This window comes from Ostrea edulis, chromosome 9 (assembly GCF_947568905.1).
Source record: "Ostrea edulis chromosome 9, xbOstEdul1.1, whole genome shotgun sequence".
Lineage (NCBI taxonomy): Eukaryota > Metazoa > Mollusca > Bivalvia > Ostreida > Ostreidae > Ostrea > Ostrea edulis.
In genome coordinates, this window is record NC_079172.1 from 25,898,490 (window position 1) to 25,917,546 (window position 19,057).

The window sequence follows — 19,057 nt, forward strand, 5'->3', positions numbered from 1 at the left end:
AATGATTTTGGAAATAGTTTTTAAAAGTTGAGGGTCGAGGGTAAAAACTAGGGACAGTCAAGTAACCGGAACCACACATTTTTTATTTGGCCTAACCGGTAAGGCCAAAATGAAAATGTATGTACATATTTCCTATTTCACTTCCCCAAAAAATTATGTAGGGTAGGTATAAGTAAAACATTTTATTTGAAATCTTAGTTTTTGATATGCTTTAAATACAGGCCTATCTATATTAAAAATACCTTCAAACATTATGAAGAACAATAGTAGTCAAAATGTTAATCAAAGAAACTCGAACACAAAATGAAAAACATTCGGGTTTGAAAATTCCATATCTTCATTTTATTTTAATATTTAGGGTCTGCAGCAAAAATGTAGGTAGGGTTCGGTCGAAAAACCAAAAACACACATATTTTATTTTGGCCTAATTTTAGACATCAACACACATGATCTAACAATGACGACAAATTTGACCATGTAAATATGACAGACCTAAGTCGTTAAAACAGGTAGTGACTAGTGAGAGTTCCATCGCCAAATTCATGTTCGGCATCAGGTGTGAATGTCATGGATCCTCAGAGATGACCTTAAAAACGTATGTCCTGTGTCACAGTAGGTGTGGCATGCTAAAGAACCCTCACTGCTCAATGGCCATAAGTGCCGAGCATAAGCCTAAATTTGAAGCCCTTCATCTGTCTTGGTGACATCTCCATATGAGTGAAAAATTCTTGAGAGGGACGTTAAACAAGATACAATCAATCAATGTATGGGCCCAAATTGGTTGAATAATGTACTTGATTTTATTCTTTGCAATAAACTATATGATAAATTTAATGGGTCCCTGATAATATAAATGCAACATATACCATGATGTTTGGTGATTTGAAGAGGATGATGGCAGACAATGTCGGTAGCTAATAGGTTTCACAGGGCTGTATTAAACATCGTAGCAGCTAGCCTGGTCTACTAGTTCAGCTAGATATATCTAATTAGTCTGTTACCGGTAAATGCACTGTATAGATTGACAGTTGTTATCCCTAAGTAGGGCTAGCCTAGATGCTCACTACTAGCATTATGTACATGTAGAGCTCTGCTAAAATCTTGAATGCAGCACAGGTATTTGGACAAACCAATCCCTATCGAATTCTAATGGACCAGGTTGTGTTGATGAAGGGACCCATATATACAGATTATCTTCACTATTATACATGCTGTACATATACATGTGTAGCGGTCAGCCGTGTTCGATCGCCGGTGGCCAGTTAGCTCAGTTGGTAGAGCATCTGACTAGAGATTCAGGGGGCCCGGGTTCGAATCCCGGTATGGTCCATTGCATTTTCTCCCTTCCTGTTACATTTGGTGCCGTAGACCACCCCTGGAACTGATAGGTGAAATTGACGTCTTCAGGTGTGAAGACATTTAAGGAGGGAGGAATGTAGCGGTCAGCCGGGTTCGATCGCCGGTGGCCAGTTAGCTCAGTTGGTAGAGCACCTGACTAGAGATTCAGGGGGCCCGGGTTCGAATCCCGGTTTGGTCCGTTGCATTTTCTCCCTTCCTCTTACACATGTAACATAAAAATACCTTTAGTACCAATTAATTGCGGTAGCAGGTCGTTCCGTCCCCCAGTCGGTCCGTCCCTAGTCGATCCGTCCCTAGACGTCCCATGGTTGATTCGGCCCAATTTGCTTAGTCGATCCGGCCCCTCCATTTTTTTTTTAATCAAAGATATAATAAATGATTATTACTTAAGAAAAAGGGAAGTTTTTGCATATATATTGCAGTTATAGTTATCAAAATTAGATAACTGCCGAAGTTAGACGTGTGAATAAAATTGTTTATACAACCCTTAACTAGGATTTATAATTTTTGTTTAAAGTGTGATGGTTATAAAAATGTGTGCTCATTAATTATTGTAAAAACATCGTTATTCAACTATATATATGTATAGCAATCAATGTAAATGTGTGTCCCATGTCCACTGATCATTGTGAAAACACCTTAGTGAAAACAGTTTTTATACTGCATTGTTGTGCAACCTTTGATCATTAATTACGAGCTTACAGTAACCTAACTATTAGAAGTTTTTGGTTGTTGTTTTTTTTAACTCCAGAAGTTCAAAGAATTGCTGATGATTTGGAAATAGAATGTGACAGGTATAGAAATATTTCAAGAAATGACAGAGTATATAAATTTTGTTTAAAAACAAAAGGTATTCTTTGTATTGAAAATTAAGCCCACTTTATCGAATATTGTGATGTGTATAATGATTTTAGAAAAAGCTGTCAAATATCAAAACATCTCTTCTTTTTGGGAAATGCTGAAAGCTTATTTCAATATGGAGGAACAAATACCTTAAATGCTTTGGCAAAGTATGTTTTTCTTGTTTTGAAAAGAAGAGACATTTGTTATGATAAACAGTCTCAAGAAGATTAATATACATTACGTGTGATCAAGGTTAATTAGTCTGCAATCAAGCCATAAATACCATAGAGCATATTAAAGGATGACTACCTGATGACAGAAGATATCAGCGGCACACACACCATGAAGATGAAATACGCAGATGAATTAAATCAATTCAGTACTGTAAATAGCACTTGAAAAATATTATTTTTTTCTGGGCCGGATCGACTAGGGGACGTATTAACTAAGGGACGGATAGTCTAGGGACGGATTGGTAATGGGACGAATCGACTAAGGGACGGATTGATTATGGGACGGAACGTCTAGAAAGCATTAATTGCTCATGGGTTGGGGGGCAAGCATACACATAATCCGAGATTCCACTGACTCTTACCCCCGCTTTTATATTGGGACATTAAAATACAAAAGCGGGGGTAAGATCTGAGTCAGAGGAATCTCGGATTAGCATGCACAGTATACAGAAATAGAAAAGCCTTTTTAAAATGGGGTTGAAAGTTTTACATATGTACACCCCCTCCCATAAATTTGTATCGATGTTTCCATATCAGTAAAACATACATGTACAAGCTCATTACACGAAGATAAATAATAAGTATACATGTCTCTACACTAAATATGTGTATAATTCATGTCGATTTAATATTACGCTTTTGTTTTTAATTGTGATGCATAATGTTGCCATATGCTTGGGTAGCTAACACTACTGTTACCATACTAGGGCTTGCACGTGCTACATCTCTCTAAGAACTCTTGTAAAGTAACGTAATATTAAATGTGGATCTACTCAAACCACCTGTAAGATAAACTGAAAACGATTAAATCAATGTGTACCTTCCTCTGCACTTCGAAATGAAAGTATGAGTTCCTGTGTGGGTTTGCGCTTGCGCAATTCCATTTTACGCACATGGATCCACTGAATGTCAACTTTGTTCTATGTCCATGTTTTGTTTTATAACATAAGAAAATGACGATCCTTAAAAGATTTTCAAGTGTTTTACACCTTTCATTTAAAAATGGTATCATGTTACAAAAGGTTTGTAGATAATGTCGAAAACACATCCAGTCTGTGTCTTTATATAATGTCTTCATGCAACCGTTCAGCCAGAATTTCCTCAGAGTGGCATTTACGTAACTTGCTTCAATCTAAAGATTAAATGTTACTTGCAGACATTTCAGACTTTGAACCTTTTAAAAAACCTTTTTTCCGTTTTAGTTCACTCCATGTGCAGCCTGTACAGTTAAGACTTACTCAACACGGAAAATGGGGGTGAGTTCAAATGTTATCTTCATACCACTCCCGAACTTTAAAGGAAATCTTTTAGTGGTAATGACCTAACTGTGTCTCTGGGTAGGACATTAATATAGGCTTGTTTAGCCAGGCCTGACAATCATTTTAACGATAAAACATAGTCTATTTAATTTACAGGATGTAACCTTGGATTCTTCAATGATTAGAAACATTGGAATCTCAGCACACATAGATTCTGGTAAAACCACCCTCACAGAACGCCTTCTTTACTACACTGGGAAACTTGCAGAAATGCACGAAGTTCGAGGTAAAGATAATGTAGGAGCAAAAATGGACTTCATGGAATTGGAACGACAGCGAGGAATCACTATTCAATCAGCGGCAACTTATGTAAACTGGAAAGGTACAAACATTAACATTATTGACACGCCTGGACATGTGGATTTCACGGTAGAGGTGGAGCGTGCTCTCCGTGTTCTCGATGGTGCTGTGCTTGTGCTTTGTGCAGTTGGAGGAGTGCAAAGTCAGTCCATTACTGTGAACAGACAGATGAAGAGGTACAATGTACCATGCTTGGCCTTCATCAATAAACTGGATAGAATGGGATCCAATCCTGTCAGAGTCTTAACACAGCTGAAGTAAGCTTGTACCATGGTTTCTTAAATATGCATGGTCTTTGAAAGTCTTCAATTAATAAGCTGTAAAAATTGTAAATTTTTGTAGGATTTGAAGTTTGTTTAAATTGTGGAAAGAACTCGGTGACACATTCAAATTTAGATACTATGAGCAACTGCTGCAAGAGAGACTGAACTGCAATGAAAAATAGCATATTATTAGTATTCAACCACAGGCCCTCCAAACATCTGGATATCCTTGATATAATGATATACATGTATGTATCATAGACAAAGGCTAGTAACTCCTATTACAGCTAGGATACCCAATGTTCAGCGATTAAAAAAAAGAAAGAAATAAGGACATTTTACACTGCATTCTGTATCTTTCAACTTGCATATATATCATGTATATTGAACTTTTCTATATTGTCACCAAATTTTGAGAAAAATTTTCAAATACATCTTAAGATGTATTCGAGAATCAATTTAAAAATCGATGTACATTGTATCTATTTTACTAAAAATTTGATTGGGACTGCTGAGCACTCTGTTATTTCATATATTTATAAATGTATCCTAAAATCTTCATGTATAACATTTTGAAATTGAGAAACTTGCCTCAAGTAAAAAGTCTTATGTGTCAAAATTAAAATAGTTCAATAGAGAAAACAACCCTTTTTCTCAGCTGTACAGTACTTTTCAATTGGTGGTTGTGTATAAACATCTTTGTGATTTATCATATTGCTTTTTAGTAGCTGGGACGAATGTCGGAGAGATAATGTCGTGACCAAGATATCAGTGTCGCACATTAAGGGAAAAACATTAACCTTGGGCTCTTGCTATATGTTTTGAACCAAGGGGGATGGGGTCTTGATATTTCACATATAGATTTCTCATGACCAGGTCTTTCATTTGGTTATAAGATTTGATTTATGGACCATGGACTTTGATCTACTTGTCAAAAACTTTGACCTTGGCTAGATATATCTTTTGAATCAAGGTCAATAGGGTAAGTAGAGCCACTCTTCCTGGTTAGCTACGCTGTCTTTTGACAACTCTTGTTTAATGGATGTTTCACAATGGATGAAAAGTACATCTTGGAGGGCCTGTTTATTTAACCATGCACAAAATCACAACAACAAAATTGCTCATTTTCCTGAAATCTGTGTACAGTATTTAATCCAATGAAATAAATAGTTTTATTGTACATGTATTTATTTTTGTAACAGATATTACAGCATCTTCACATATTTTGTAGGTCCAAACTGAATCACAATGCCGAGTTCATACAGTTACCTATAGGACTGGAAAAAGATCAAGAGGGAATCGTAGATCTCATTGAAATGAAGGCCTTGTATTTTGGAGAGCCTTCTGGGTTTGTATTGTAAAATGTATACAGTTTAACTAGCTTATAAAAAACCTCAGATATACAGGAATCTAGGTTTAAATATAAAATGGAAAATTTATTCACATCCATAACATATGGATACACATATTTAAGGAATAGTACTATGGTTTTTTGGAGGGAAAAAATGCCATCAGGAATTGTTTAAAAGCTAGTTTTGCTGTACCAGTAGTTTGCAAGTGCAATAATTTTAAATTTGAGGGACCTCTCACTCTTGAACACAGTGGATCTAACTAAAATATTGTTTTTAAATCACAGCTGTAATATCAACCTACAGTATTCTGTAATGTAATTTATGCCATGAATTTTGCATAATACATGAAGGTAATATTTTATTTGTTGAGGGTTCTTGTTCAGTTGAAAATTTTATATATGATGTGTCTTTTTCATGATATTAATTTTTGTTTTAGCCTAAACATTATTGAAGATGAAATCCCAGCTCATTTAAGAACGGAAGCCAAAGAGAGAAGACAAAGACTAATAGGTAAATCTGCATGTATGTGCTTTTATATTATATAAAATAGGCACTGCATGAACTTCAAGTAGACCTTTTCTCTCTCCGATAGTGTTTTCATTGGTTCCAAATGTATTCCTGTACATCACACTATTTAACTGAGTTATGTGTATGTACTAATACTCTGCATAGATGCATTCTTTGGTGTTATATTATGGCTACATAATGCAATTATTACTTCATAACTTGATATTTATGAAAACATGTTTGTAACATACGATCTGATTGTCCCACTAACAATACTTTATTTTCCAGTAACAAAAGCATATATTTCAAGTGATAAGTTATAAGGAATAAATTTTATGAAATAGTATGTTAATAGATGATGGCATGTCTTGGTGCATTGCAGTCCATCCGACTGTTAGCTTTTTTATGTTTCACAGTGTGAAACCTAGGATTATCAAACTTTTCAGCTGATGCATCTTCGGGAGAGGGGGGGGGGGGGTCATAATCAAAAAATAGATCATAGATCATTGTGACCTCTTTCTGGAATTCTATGGCTTCACATACTTAAATTGTGTCTGGATCATATCTTGCACACTGTGAAGCTTAGTACCATCAAACTTGGTCAGTCACCTCGGAGGAAGGGTGTTGTGACCTAAAAGCAGGTCACAGGCCTCTTTTTTTTTTTTATGGCTCTACATTTTTTAATTGTGTCCGGATCATATCTTTAGCACTATGAGGCCTAGCGCCATCAATCTTGGTCAGTTTATACTTATTGGGGGGGGGGGGGGGGGGGGGGGGGGGGGGGGGGGGGGGGGAGGTGTCTGGACCCAAAAGTAGGACACTGTTGCCTCATTTTGGAATTTTATGGCTGTACGTATCAAACTGTATCATATCATGCACGCTGTAAGGCCGAGCTCCATTGAACTTGGTCTGCTGATAGGTCTTTTGAGTATGGAAACATACTTTAACATAGATATGTTTTATGTACATGTAACTCCAGATGGGCATTTATGTATCCTAGCTCTCTACCTTATTATAACCTGCTTCACAATTTATCAGTATAATCTACACCAACATATGTTATTGTCCAGTAACATGCATTTACTTTGCAATGAAATTTTATTTTTATATTAAACATGTAAAAACTACACTGATATAGTAAAGGATATTGTTTCATAGACACATTTATGGGCCATTGAGGAATTAAATACTTTTGCTTTTGTGATTAATAATGATTGGTTTTATATAGCGCTTTTTCCAGCGTATGCTGCTCAAAGCGCTTTACAATACATTATTATCCCGGCAGACCTTATGTCAATCTAGAACTTTCTCAGCTTCCTGGGAAGCATACAGTGCAAGCTGCCGTTACAGGCGCTAGAGCACTAACATTCTAACAATATCTTTCACTGTCTATAGCCAGGTACCCCTTTTACACTTGGGTGGAGTGAGGAAATTCATGTAAAGTGCCTTTCCCAAGGACACTTCGGCCCTGCCACGGCCAGGACTCGAACCTACGACCTTTCGGTCGAGTCTAACAGCCTAACCACTAGGCCACCGACGCCACATAGCATTAAGCCAAACATGCAGTCCTTCAGACTTTAAGGGATTTAATCCCATGAAGAAATGTCTATGTATACCTACAAATGTTTAATACCAATATATTAGTTATGCCTTTGATAAGGTTTTTCGAAAATGATTTTGCTCAATTTGAATACTGCCACATTTCACTGGGAACGTTTTTTCTGTTATATAAATCTCCGGTAATAACTCCAAATCTGCAGGCTGCTATCCACCACCAAACATCCTTATTAGGGTAACAAAATGTCTCGACATACTACCAAAGGCATGTAATCAATGAACTGATAATTAGTCATCACCCTAAATCACTGTTAAAATGTCAAAAGTAGATCTAATAGTGCAGGTAATTCTAAAAATGTGATCAGTCTTTAACAAACAAGGTGTTGTTTTCTGTTTGGAGAAAACTATGAATTTCTGAATCCGTTATAAATCATCTAAAAAGTGGATGCTTTCAGTTTCAGAGAAAACAAATGAATGCATGCATGTCTATTCAATTATGAAAAATATGCTTGGAAACTGTGGGATTCAAGAAGTACATGTAACAACATTTGATCCACAAGACATCGTTATTTTAAATACCCTTGTTAAAGAAATGAAATAGTTAAAAGACGTGTTTTTATAAATTGTATTGGTGATATTTTTTATTCAGTAGCAGATGCATTTTATTGTAAAGCAAATTTTACATAAAGTGAATATGCATATCATAAATGTATTTTAAGGTGTTTAATAAAGGAGTGGAAAATAAATATTAAACATGACTTTATGATCAAACTATATCCATTGATATAGTCTCTATAATTATTCATTTCATTGCCAGATTTCTCACACCACCACATTTTTCTAAATAGCAAAAGAGTGGCAGTTTTAATGAAAATGAAATGTATTCTCCAAACTGACTGCTGAAATATATCAGAATGTCGTTAAATAAAATTACAAGTCAAACTATTGCATGGAAATATGGCCTGTTTACATTCTGACTTTAAACTGATGAACTTTATACATATGGTATTCTATTGTGTGATTGCAGAGGCAGTGTGTAATGTTGATGATGTATTGGGGGAAATGTTCCTTGAAGAGAAAGAACCCACTAATGATGATATCAAGGTATGGTATATGCATGGTAAAGTAACTGTATGTAGATTGTCAATATTCCTTTGAAGTTGTACTGTATTACAGTTGGACCTCATTAATCTGGATGTCTGGGTACATGGAGCATTCAGATTATTGAAGTGCATCTATTAGAGAAATACACTTAAAAACATTGGTTACTGAGCTATAAATGTTATCCAGAGGATACAGTGGCAGGTAGCTGAAGGCTACAGTGGCAGACAGCTGAAGACTGCAGTGGCAGACAGCTGAAGGTCACAATGGCAGACAGTTGAAAGCTGCAGTGGAAGACAGCTGAAGACTGCGTTGGCAGACAGCTGAAGGCTGCAGTGGCAGATAGCTGAAGGCTGCGTTGGCAGACAGCTGAAGGCTACAGTGGCAGACAGCTGAAGGCTACAGTGGCATGAAGCTAAAGACTGCAGTGGCAGACAGCTGAAGGCTACAGTGGTAGACAGCTGAAGGCAGCAGTGTTAGACAGCTGAAGGTCACAATGGCAGACAGCTGAAAGCAGCAGTGGCAGACAGCTGAAGGCTGCAGCGTCAGACAGCTGAAGACTGCTTTGGCAGACAGCTGAAGGCAGCAGTGTCAGACAGCTGAAGACTGCATTGGTAGACAGCTGAAGGCAGCAGTGGCAGACAGCTGATGGATGAAGTGGCAGACAGCTGAAGATTGCAGTGTCAGACAGCTGAAGGTCACAATGGCAGACAGCTGAAGACTGCAGTGGCAGACAGCTAATGGCTACAGTGGTAGACAGCTGAAGGCTGCGTTGGCAGACAGCTGAAGGCTGCATTGGCAGACAGCTGAAGACTGCAGTGGCAGACAGCTAATGGCTACAGTGGTTGAGGGCTGCAGTGACAGACAGCTGAAGGCTGCGTTGGCAGACAGCTGAAGACTGCAGTGGCAGACAGCTAATGGCTACAGTGGTTGAGGGCTGCAGTGGCAGACAGCTGAAGGCTGCAGTGGCAGACAGCTGAAGGCTGCGTTGGCAGACAGCTGTAGGCTGCATTGGCAGACAGCTGAAGACTGCAGTGGCAGACAGCTAATGGCTACAGTGGTTGAGGGCTGCAGTGGCAGACAGCTAAAGGCTGCGCTGGCAGACAGCTAAAGACTGCAGTGGCAGACAGCTAATGTCTACAGTGGTTGAGGGCTGCAGTGGCAGACAGCTGAAAGTTCAGAGTGGCAGACAGCTGAAGGCTGCAGTGGTAGATAGCTGATGGTTAAAGTGGCTGACAGCTGAAAGTTCAGAATGGCAGACAGCTGAAGGTCACAATGGTAGACAGCTGAAGACTACAGTGGCAGACAGCTGAAAGTTCAGAGTGGTAGACAGCTGAAGGCTGTGGTGGCAGACAGCTGAAGGCTGTGGTGGCAGATAGGTGAAGTGGCTGGATCGTTAGCGTCTGGATAAATGAAGTCTGACTGTATACTGAACTGCATTACTTACTCCTCTGGCCCCAGGATCATGAAGCATCTTATTGATAAGCTCAAGTCAAAATCTGAATATCGCAATGGAATAATTGAGAAGTCAATCATTCCAAAATAAAATTGTCACTCAATATTGTTTAATAAAATTCCTAGTGTCTGCAAATTAAGAGTTTCAGTTCAAAAGTAGTGAACATCTTACAGGTGATTGAAATTTTGACTTAAGTCCAAGTTTGTTACGTGATCCAAGGGCCTGGTGTTGGGAATAAGTCATTCTTCAATAAAATGCAAGGTTTAAGATATACTCTTCCTTGAACTTGTCATTTGATATAAAATCCTACATGTGAATTTTTATAAGCTTTTCCGTTATTTCAAATCAAGGCAGCTATCCGGAGGTCTTGTATTAAGCGGGCTTTCACCCCAGTGTTCATGGGCACAGCTCTGAAAAACAAGGGGATACAGCCATTATTAGATGGGGTGATAGACTACCTGCCTACCCCCACAGAAGTCCAGAACGAGTGTCTGAACAACGCAGAGTAAGCTGTTTAAAAAAGTGTTCTTTTTAATCGCATTTATTGATCGGTAATTAGCCATGCATATTGAAAAATTGTTTGTATTTAAAAGTAAATGCTAATAAAATTAGATTGACACTTCATAAACGCTTTGTATGGCTTGCACTAATTACCTTATTTTTAATCAATTTATATGGTAAAAACATCGTGTAAAATCATGCTGAGAAGTATCAGTTCTAAAATAAAAGTAAGTTTGTTGTTCTTCATGGTATCCAATAAATGTGTGTTGTCATGCTATTTATGACAGATTGGATGAAAATGGGAGTCCTTCAAAAATAATTCTCAGCTCAGAACGAACAACAGATAAACCGTTTGTTGGACTGGCTTTCAAACTAGAGGTAAAGAGTTATTATTCAAAATGTAGCTGTATAAAGCAGACAGTGCATGTAGGTTATATTGTTGTCATGTGCAAATATTTCATGGAGTGTAAATGAGTTATTTCTGGGAGGTAAATTATAGATGAAAATTTTGAAGTTCATGTGCAGGAAGTGTACAAAATTTGTTGGGGTAATAGTTGCTTTGAATAAATTGGAATTGTTCTTCGTTCAGGCTGGGAAGTTTGGTCAGCTAACTTATATGAGAGTTTACCAGGGGGGAATGAAGAAAGGGGACACTATCATCAACACCAGGAACAACAAAAAAGTACGGGTGTCCAGACTGGTTCGAATGAACGCAGACGAAATGGAGGTAAGTTGCAAATTCACAGAAATAAAGATTCTACTTTACAACGTCTTGTAAACTCATTAAAGAGGCCCATGTTTAATTGATAGGAAAATACGCAAATGGGCTTGACATTAAAGCTTCATATTGAAGTGAAAAGTCAGGCTGTATGTGATAATTCTGCATTGCATGCTGTCAAATGTTGAAATGAATTTACTGTGGGAATGGTGGTTTTTGTTTGTTGTAGGACATAACAGAAGCCTATGCGGGGGACATCTGTGCATTGTTTGGAGTGGACTGTGCTGGGGGAGATACTTTTGTCAACAAAGGCAGCACACAACTCTCATTGGTTTGTATTTGATCAAATTAAAGAAACACACAACTCTCGCATGTTTATATAGCATGTAACTCTCATAGGTTTGTATATCACCAATTAAAAGATACACATACATGTAATTTCCATTGATTTGTGTATGATCAATTTAAGGAAATTTCTATTTATATTATCAATTCAAGGAAACACTTAACTAGTTAAGTAGTTAATATGTAAATGATCAATTCAAGGACCCACACTTGCTTTGGTTTATATACATTGTGTGTGTGTGTGTGTGTGTATATATATATATATATATATATATATATATAAAAGCACTAAAGTTCCAACAACACCCGATACCTCAAAGTGTCAGATCCACAACATGGATACAAGTTAAATACAAAAAATTATACAAAGCTCTAAAATGACCAACGACACGAACAACGAGATTGTCAAATTTTCGGGACGACCCGTCCCTTCTTCAGGACAAACGAAAACAATTACATAATGTGGTCAATATCAACAGAGCATAATAACAAAAACTACATATAAATACATCTAGCACTACAACTACACTAATCTACAAACGTATTTACAACGCAGACTACATGTTTTTGGTCTTTAGGCTTGCCAATCAATGTTAAAAGTGGAGCGAATTAGGACATGCCTTATTCGTCCAAAGAGCTGATCCAGCTAAAGACCAAAAACATGTAGTCTGCGTTGTAAATACGTTTGTAGATTAGTGTAGTTGTAGTGCTAGATGTATTTATATGTAGTTTTTGTTATTATGCTCTGTTGATATTGACCACATTATGTAATTGTTTTCGTTTGTCCTGAAGAAGGGACGGGTCGTCCCGAAAATTTGACAATCTCGTTGTTCGTGTCGTTGGTCATTTTAGTGCTTTGTATATATATATATAAATGATTAACTGAAGGAAATTTTATGGACAAAAAGATAAGGTGGATTGATCTTCTTAAAATCCTGATGTGAAATCAGTCATGTCTGATACAAAGTTTGGGAATGTTCATTCATGTTTACATAGAATGCCTAGAAGATAAGTTTTATGTACTTTTTTATGCCCCCCCCCCCCCCCCCCTTCCTTGAAAAAGAGGAGGCATATTGGTTTGCACATGTCAGTTGTTCGATCAAGTATTGCTCACTCAATATCTTAAAAACCATTTGCTTGACAAACATCAAACTTATACTAGTAAAAAAGAATAGGTGACCCCTATTGATTTGAAGGTCAGGTGTCAAACTACTGCAGACATAAGATATACTGTCCACTATATATTCCAAGAACCCACTACTGAATAGACTTTCACCTTGGTACACCAGTACTGTCATAGGAGTACTTGACCTCCATTGATTTTGATGTTACAAGGTCAGATATTCTGGATATACCAAGAAAATATATATATTGCTGGATATACTTTAAGCTTGGTACCTACCCCCTAAGGAGTAAATTACCACTATGGAATTGAGGTCACACAGTCATGCATCAAATTACTCTGGACATAAAAAATATTGTCCACTCAATATCTTGTGAATCCTTTTCTGGATAGGCTTTAAACTTGGTACACGGGTATCCCCAATATTCTCTACCATTACAGACATTCTAACTCTAAAGTTCACACTTTTCAATATTGCCACACCAGGACATATATATGTGTGTGTGTGTTACTAGAACATTTAGTGTTTATTTACTGTACACTTAATTTAGTGGGATCTAATGTGAAGCACAACTACTAATTCACAAAATTATAAAATTTTCATGTATATATTTTAAAAAGAGCTAAATTTTTCATGATTCCAATATTGCAATCGAATCCAATTATGCCAAAATTTAAATATGCTAGAGTAAGAGTAAGTAAAAATATAGTATATTTAAAAGGTGTATTAGCTGTGAAAGTGATGGCAACTTCCCCCCCCCCCCCCCCCCCAATCTCTCAATGGCATAAGAATATATATTAATGACTAATAAAAACATTTATTTTGTACTAAAGCAAGAGAAACCTAATAAAACTACATTAGATAAACGTTTAAATGTATATATGTAAGGAAGGATTATTGTCTTGTAAGACAACAATTACTTAATCACCAAAATTACATACATGTATTCATGTGCCAGCTTTTAGGTTAAAAAGTGTTTGAAATAATCAAATACTGGTGTTATTACTGAATTATATAATATAGAGCAATTTTCATTGAATTCAATTTTTGGTGACAAAATGACAGGTAATGAATTTCATACTATAAATCTGATTGTGTGAAATGTTTTGATAACGAGTGATCCTTTATTTCTGCAGGAATCCATGTACGTGCCGGACCCTGTAATATCCATGTCCATCAAACTAGCTAACAAACAAGACCAAGAAAACTTTTCTAAAGGGATCTCAAGATTTACGAAGGAGGATCCCACATTTAAAGTGGCATTTGACCCAGAGTTGGGAGAAACCATTGCAACTGGGATGGGAGAGTTACACCTGGATATTTATGCTCAGGTAAGAAATTTGTTTTGTGCTTATTTGAATAAAGATATCTTAATGTTTGGATTAAAGCATTTTTCTACCCCTTGAGATTGAAGATTGGGAGGGTGAGGGTTAATTTTGGTGAGTCTGTCTCATTGTCTGTCTGCACCTTTAACCTGGGTCATAACTTGTCAACTGTACAGGAGAGAGACTTGATGAACTGAAAGGTCAAGGTCAAATCCATGTTACTGGCAAAGATCATGTCATTTATCAAGGTCAATATTTGCATGGTGCATGTTACACAAACACATTTTGTGTCCGAGATCTTGTATTGTTCTTTACAACAGCAAGGAAGTGGTAAATTAACTGGTTGAAATGTTAAGTTTACCTCAAAGAAGTCTCTTGTTTTCCAAAATACTGTATAAAGAATGCTGTCTTGTCTTACAGTATTTGAATGCTTCACTTTTGCTCAGATATTGCAAATGGTGACTTTTACTGATGTTCATGAACCTTGTTCACCCTTGACCAGATCTTTTGTTCATATGTATTCTGCTTTCTTTTTCTTTTAATTTTGTGTTTGTTATGAGGTTTAAATAATTTTCCATGTTCTTTTGCAGAGACTTGAAAGAGAGTACAAAACAAAGTGCATTCTGGGAAAACCTAAGGTTTCATTCAGAGAAACACTCTTGCAACCTTGCGAGTAAGTCTTTTCTTTGTGTTGTGTTTTCTTACTTTGAATCATTTGCTTTAAAGTTGCCTATAGATGTTGATCAGGACCCAGTTGCACAAAAGTTAGTTACGTTTCACTGACAACTAACTTGTAGTTCATGCTGTATAAATGTAAGAGTTTAATACTACATTGCTCAATTTATCCATATGTTGAGAAGGGAAATAACTCAAATTTCTGCTTACCAGAATAAAGAAAATATATGCATATTCATCTAAACTATATTTAGAAAATATTTGATATCATCAAACACAATATTATGTTTTCTATTATCTAGTGAAAAAAAGAAGTATCTCATGAAATCAAATGAAGATAACCCACTCCCCAAAAACTTACGTTTGCATTAAATTTTTAAAAATTTGTAGCTTGAGAATCTTTCTCTCCCATTCACACAGATAAGATGTGTTAATGGGTAATGCAAATATTTCCATTGCACATTGGAAAACATGTCTCATCAAATGGCATCAAGATTGAATGGTTAGGGAGTATTTCAACCAACATGCAACATTCAAACCCCAATAGGTCATCTCTGACTATTTCAGGACAAACTAGAACAAGCAGGAACCAAGGCAATATGTGATTGTTTTACATTATCAGAATTCTATAATCTTTAAAAGTGCATTTACACCAATTCCCACTGTGTGTTGTAATTTTCTAAATGGTCATATGCCTACGATTTCTAGGACACATTGATATTTGCAACAAAAGTTTGTATAGCTCATTTATTGTGTGAACATGAAGAGAACTCCAGTATACATCAAATAAGAGTTAGGGTCGACAAAGCTGTATTATACATTTTAGTTTTCTGTATTTGTCATATAAATTTTGATATTGTCTCTGTTCTTGATGATACAGATTTCATGTATGAGAAAACTTTGTTCAAACGACAGTGGATTCATGAAGCAGTATCCAAGTGTCTGATTTTTTTTTCTCATCACAGGTTTGATTATTGGCATAAAAAGCAATCAGGTGGCAGAGGAGAATATGCCCGTGTTATTGGTACAGTCGAGGTAGTGTAACCTTTAAATTAGATCACTTTTATTAATTCATTCCATTTAAAGTTGAAAATTATGAATCTCTGTTCTGAGTTAAGGAGAATTATGTATCTTATTTCTTCCCTCAGCCTTTACCTCCAGATGAAAACACAAAACTGGTATTTAAGGACTACACGACAGGAACAAATATTCCAAAAAGCTACATCCCAGCCATTGAAAGGGTAGGCAAATTTTCATGTAGTATCATAAAATAAGAATATATCTGTACCTGTGTATATTATCATAAAATAAGAATATATCTGTACCTGTGTATATTATCATAAAATAAGAATATATCTATACCTGTGTATATTATCACAAACAAGTTTTATATATCTGTAAATGTAGATCTTTACTCACTAAACTTAAATGATTTTATAACAGGGTTTCAGAAAGTGTTATGAAAAAGGACCTTTAGCGGAACAAAAAGTATCTGGAGTTCTAATCAAGTTAAAAGATGGTAAGCTGTGGAGATGATCCTCTGACTTAGTTATTTCTGCATTTTTGAGGCTCAGAACACAACGCATATCCCAGTCAGTGGTACCCGTGTTCCACATCATATATTTAACTGGAATGATAGGAGTATACCTAAAGCAGATATTGAATTGAACATGTAGCATACTAGCATATATCATTCGGCTCGTAGATTTACCCCAAAACACCCAAAAATACCCAAGAACACCCAAAAACACAATGAAAAGACCCAAAAACACAATTTAAAATAAAATATTGGTTAAAACTATGTTATTTACGCTGAAAACTGAACAATTTCGCCGTATATTATTTGAAATGGTATCAATATACATAAAAGAGTTATTTCAAGATCAATAACTCGGTTAATTTTCCCTGCTCATCGGAGTCACATGACATATAAATTTATATTTTATATTTAAATAAAATCTATAAAAAAAAAAACAAAAGGAGAAAAAAAAATTAGATTTTAACTGATATTTAAAAAAAAAAATAAATGAAAATTTATATTTAATCAATGATCGATATTATAGGCTGAATTATTACATCAAAGGAAAGCAATTAAACTTTAATTACTGGAGACCATCGCAAAGCAGATATGAGTAGATTGTAAAATAAACATAATTCGAAAGTAAAGAAGACTCATGATTGTGCAATCGGCGGCATCAAATAATTTACTGTTTTGATCATTTAACGAAATATTCATATTGTTTGTTTTACACCAAATGCTATTGGTTAAATTATTTATTGGTTAAAATATTTACTAAAAAATTCAATTTTTCTTTAATATATGAACGATATTGGTTGTTTACTGTGCTGTTCTATGCTATTTTTGGGTGTTTTGGGGTATTCTTGGGTGTTTTGGGGTAAATCTATGTTCCCTATATCATTCAGGCATAAATTGAAGTTGAAATACCATTTCATGTATTTACATGACCATGGGTATGTTACATTGTGTCTACATTTTTCAGGTGATGCCCATGCTGTTGACAGTAGTGACTGGGCATTTGAACAAGCTGCGGTTCAAGCAGGCCTGGACAGTAAGCTATAGATTTCTGTTCTGTGTCCATTCTACATTTTCTTGCCCAATACAGTTGTAAGAGTTGTTTCCCTTTTTCCAGCCTACACTTACGACTGGGCCATGTTGGAGCCAATCATGACGGTAGAAGTTAACGCCCCTCAGGAGTACCAAGGTTCTGTCTTAGCAGGACTTACCAAAAGGAATGCTATATTTCTGGGGACTGATTCTAATGAAGGATACTTCACCTCCTATTGTGAGGTAGGGAGTCCATAGTACCATCAGTCATTAATATACAGCCATGTTTTATATACATTTAGAGCAATGATGCAAGGAATAATGAAACGTTCTTCATTGATGATGATGGAACATGAATATATTAGTGCTACACATTTTTTTGTTTTATCATTTGTACAACACTGTACACCTTTGCCGTGTACCTATATTTTTTGCCATTGTGTCTGGATTTGCTGGTCAGTAAATACTGCTACTCATTTAAAAACTGCTATGTTGTTGACTTTTTAAATGATATATTGACTGATATATTGACTGCATATGTTTGTATAGGTACCACTCAACATGATGTTTGGCTATTCCACGGAATTGCGAACGATGACCCAGGGACAGGGAGAGTTTACCATGGAGTACAGCAAATACTGCCCCGCGGCCGAGGACACCGTCAGACTGCTCACGGAGAGTCTGGAACAGGAGGCCAACAAAGGAACACAAGAGAAAAAGAGAAAGAAAAATTAATAACTGTTTTCATAGGCCTTTTATGTTTATAAATTATTTATGTGAACTTTTTGTGTGAAAGTTGCGATATCGAATGTGTGCCTGAATGAAAGCAAATGAAAATGAGGTTGTTGAGTTTGAGAACATGAGGGAGTTATACTTGCAATAAAATGGAAAAGTCATTTAGTTGTTGTGGATTTCAGTGGTGATTAGAGATTAATTACCTTGATCTTCGATTCTTCTGATTTGTCTTCAAAAGATTTTAAGTTGTCAGTGCTCGGTTTTGTGACCAGTAAGGCAGAAAACATCGTTTGATTTTCTGACTCTGCCACATAATGCTGAAACCTACTGCATATCTAAAATATTCAACTTTAAGAGAGAGCCTACATTTACATAGTGAAAATTTTTATTGCAAAATATAAAGAATGGAGCAATTTCTGCTTTGCTGGTTATGCAAAAGAAATTTATACTTTTCAAAGTTAGAAATGTATCTACAGTACTGAGGAAATCATTTGACATATTTAGCATACTTGATTCTAACAATCCAGCGTACTCTGGTTATCCAGCGATGCACTTGATTGTGAGCCGGAATTGTGCATGTATCCTGCTGGGCAAGGCGATTGAGCTGGAAAATTTTGATAGGCAAAGGTGGCTGCAAGTATCGAGAGTGGCTTATTCAAAGACATAATATTTTGAATTTTTACACTGATGAAATAAACATGATTTGTAAATATGTTGGTCATTTGTATTCCGAATAATGTTTATACAATAGAAGGTCGACATTTTCATTACTGTACTG

General features: G+C 36.1%; 2 protein-coding genes across 3 annotated transcripts in view; one reads left to right on the plus strand and one right to left on the minus strand.

Moving 5' to 3' along the window:
* The window catches only part of LOC125657836 (putative ankyrin repeat protein RF_0381), an 11,751-nt gene extending 8,464 nt beyond the window's left edge, over positions 1 to 3,287 (minus strand). The window contains exon 1 of the mRNA XM_048888664.2: positions 3,256 to 3,287. The gene's annotated coding sequence lies outside the window, so the exon portion shown is untranslated. The remainder of the gene's footprint in view (positions 1 to 3,255) is intronic.
* LOC125657832 (elongation factor G, mitochondrial-like) overlaps positions 1 to 18,440 on the plus strand; it is a 20,480-nt gene extending 2,040 nt beyond the window's left edge. The window contains exons 1-18 of one of the 2 annotated variants that reach the window (XM_048888645.2): positions 3,262 to 3,457; positions 3,638 to 3,691; positions 3,851 to 4,311; positions 5,549 to 5,665; positions 6,106 to 6,179; positions 8,761 to 8,837; positions 10,641 to 10,795; positions 11,079 to 11,169; positions 11,381 to 11,518; positions 11,739 to 11,840; positions 14,115 to 14,309; positions 14,894 to 14,976; positions 15,944 to 16,013; positions 16,127 to 16,219; positions 16,422 to 16,497; positions 17,480 to 17,548; positions 17,630 to 17,787; positions 18,094 to 18,440. In XM_048888645.2, coding sequence (XP_048744602.2) covers positions 3,389 to 3,457; positions 3,638 to 3,691; positions 3,851 to 4,311; positions 5,549 to 5,665; positions 6,106 to 6,179; positions 8,761 to 8,837; positions 10,641 to 10,795; positions 11,079 to 11,169; positions 11,381 to 11,518; positions 11,739 to 11,840; positions 14,115 to 14,309; positions 14,894 to 14,976; positions 15,944 to 16,013; positions 16,127 to 16,219; positions 16,422 to 16,497; positions 17,480 to 17,548; positions 17,630 to 17,787; positions 18,094 to 18,279 — 2,268 coding nt within the window. In that variant the 5' untranslated portion in view covers positions 3,262 to 3,388 and the 3' untranslated portion in view covers positions 18,280 to 18,440. Of the gene's footprint in view, positions 1 to 3,261; positions 3,458 to 3,637; positions 3,692 to 3,850; positions 4,312 to 5,548; positions 5,666 to 6,105; positions 6,180 to 8,760; positions 8,838 to 10,640; positions 10,796 to 11,078; positions 11,170 to 11,380; positions 11,519 to 11,738; positions 11,841 to 14,114; positions 14,310 to 14,893; positions 14,977 to 15,943; positions 16,014 to 16,126; positions 16,220 to 16,421; positions 16,498 to 17,479; positions 17,549 to 17,629; positions 17,788 to 18,093 lie in introns of those variants that run through there. The other variant, XM_048888646.2, reaches the window with a different exon arrangement.
* The last annotated feature ends 617 nt before the right edge of the window (positions 18,441 to 19,057 follow it).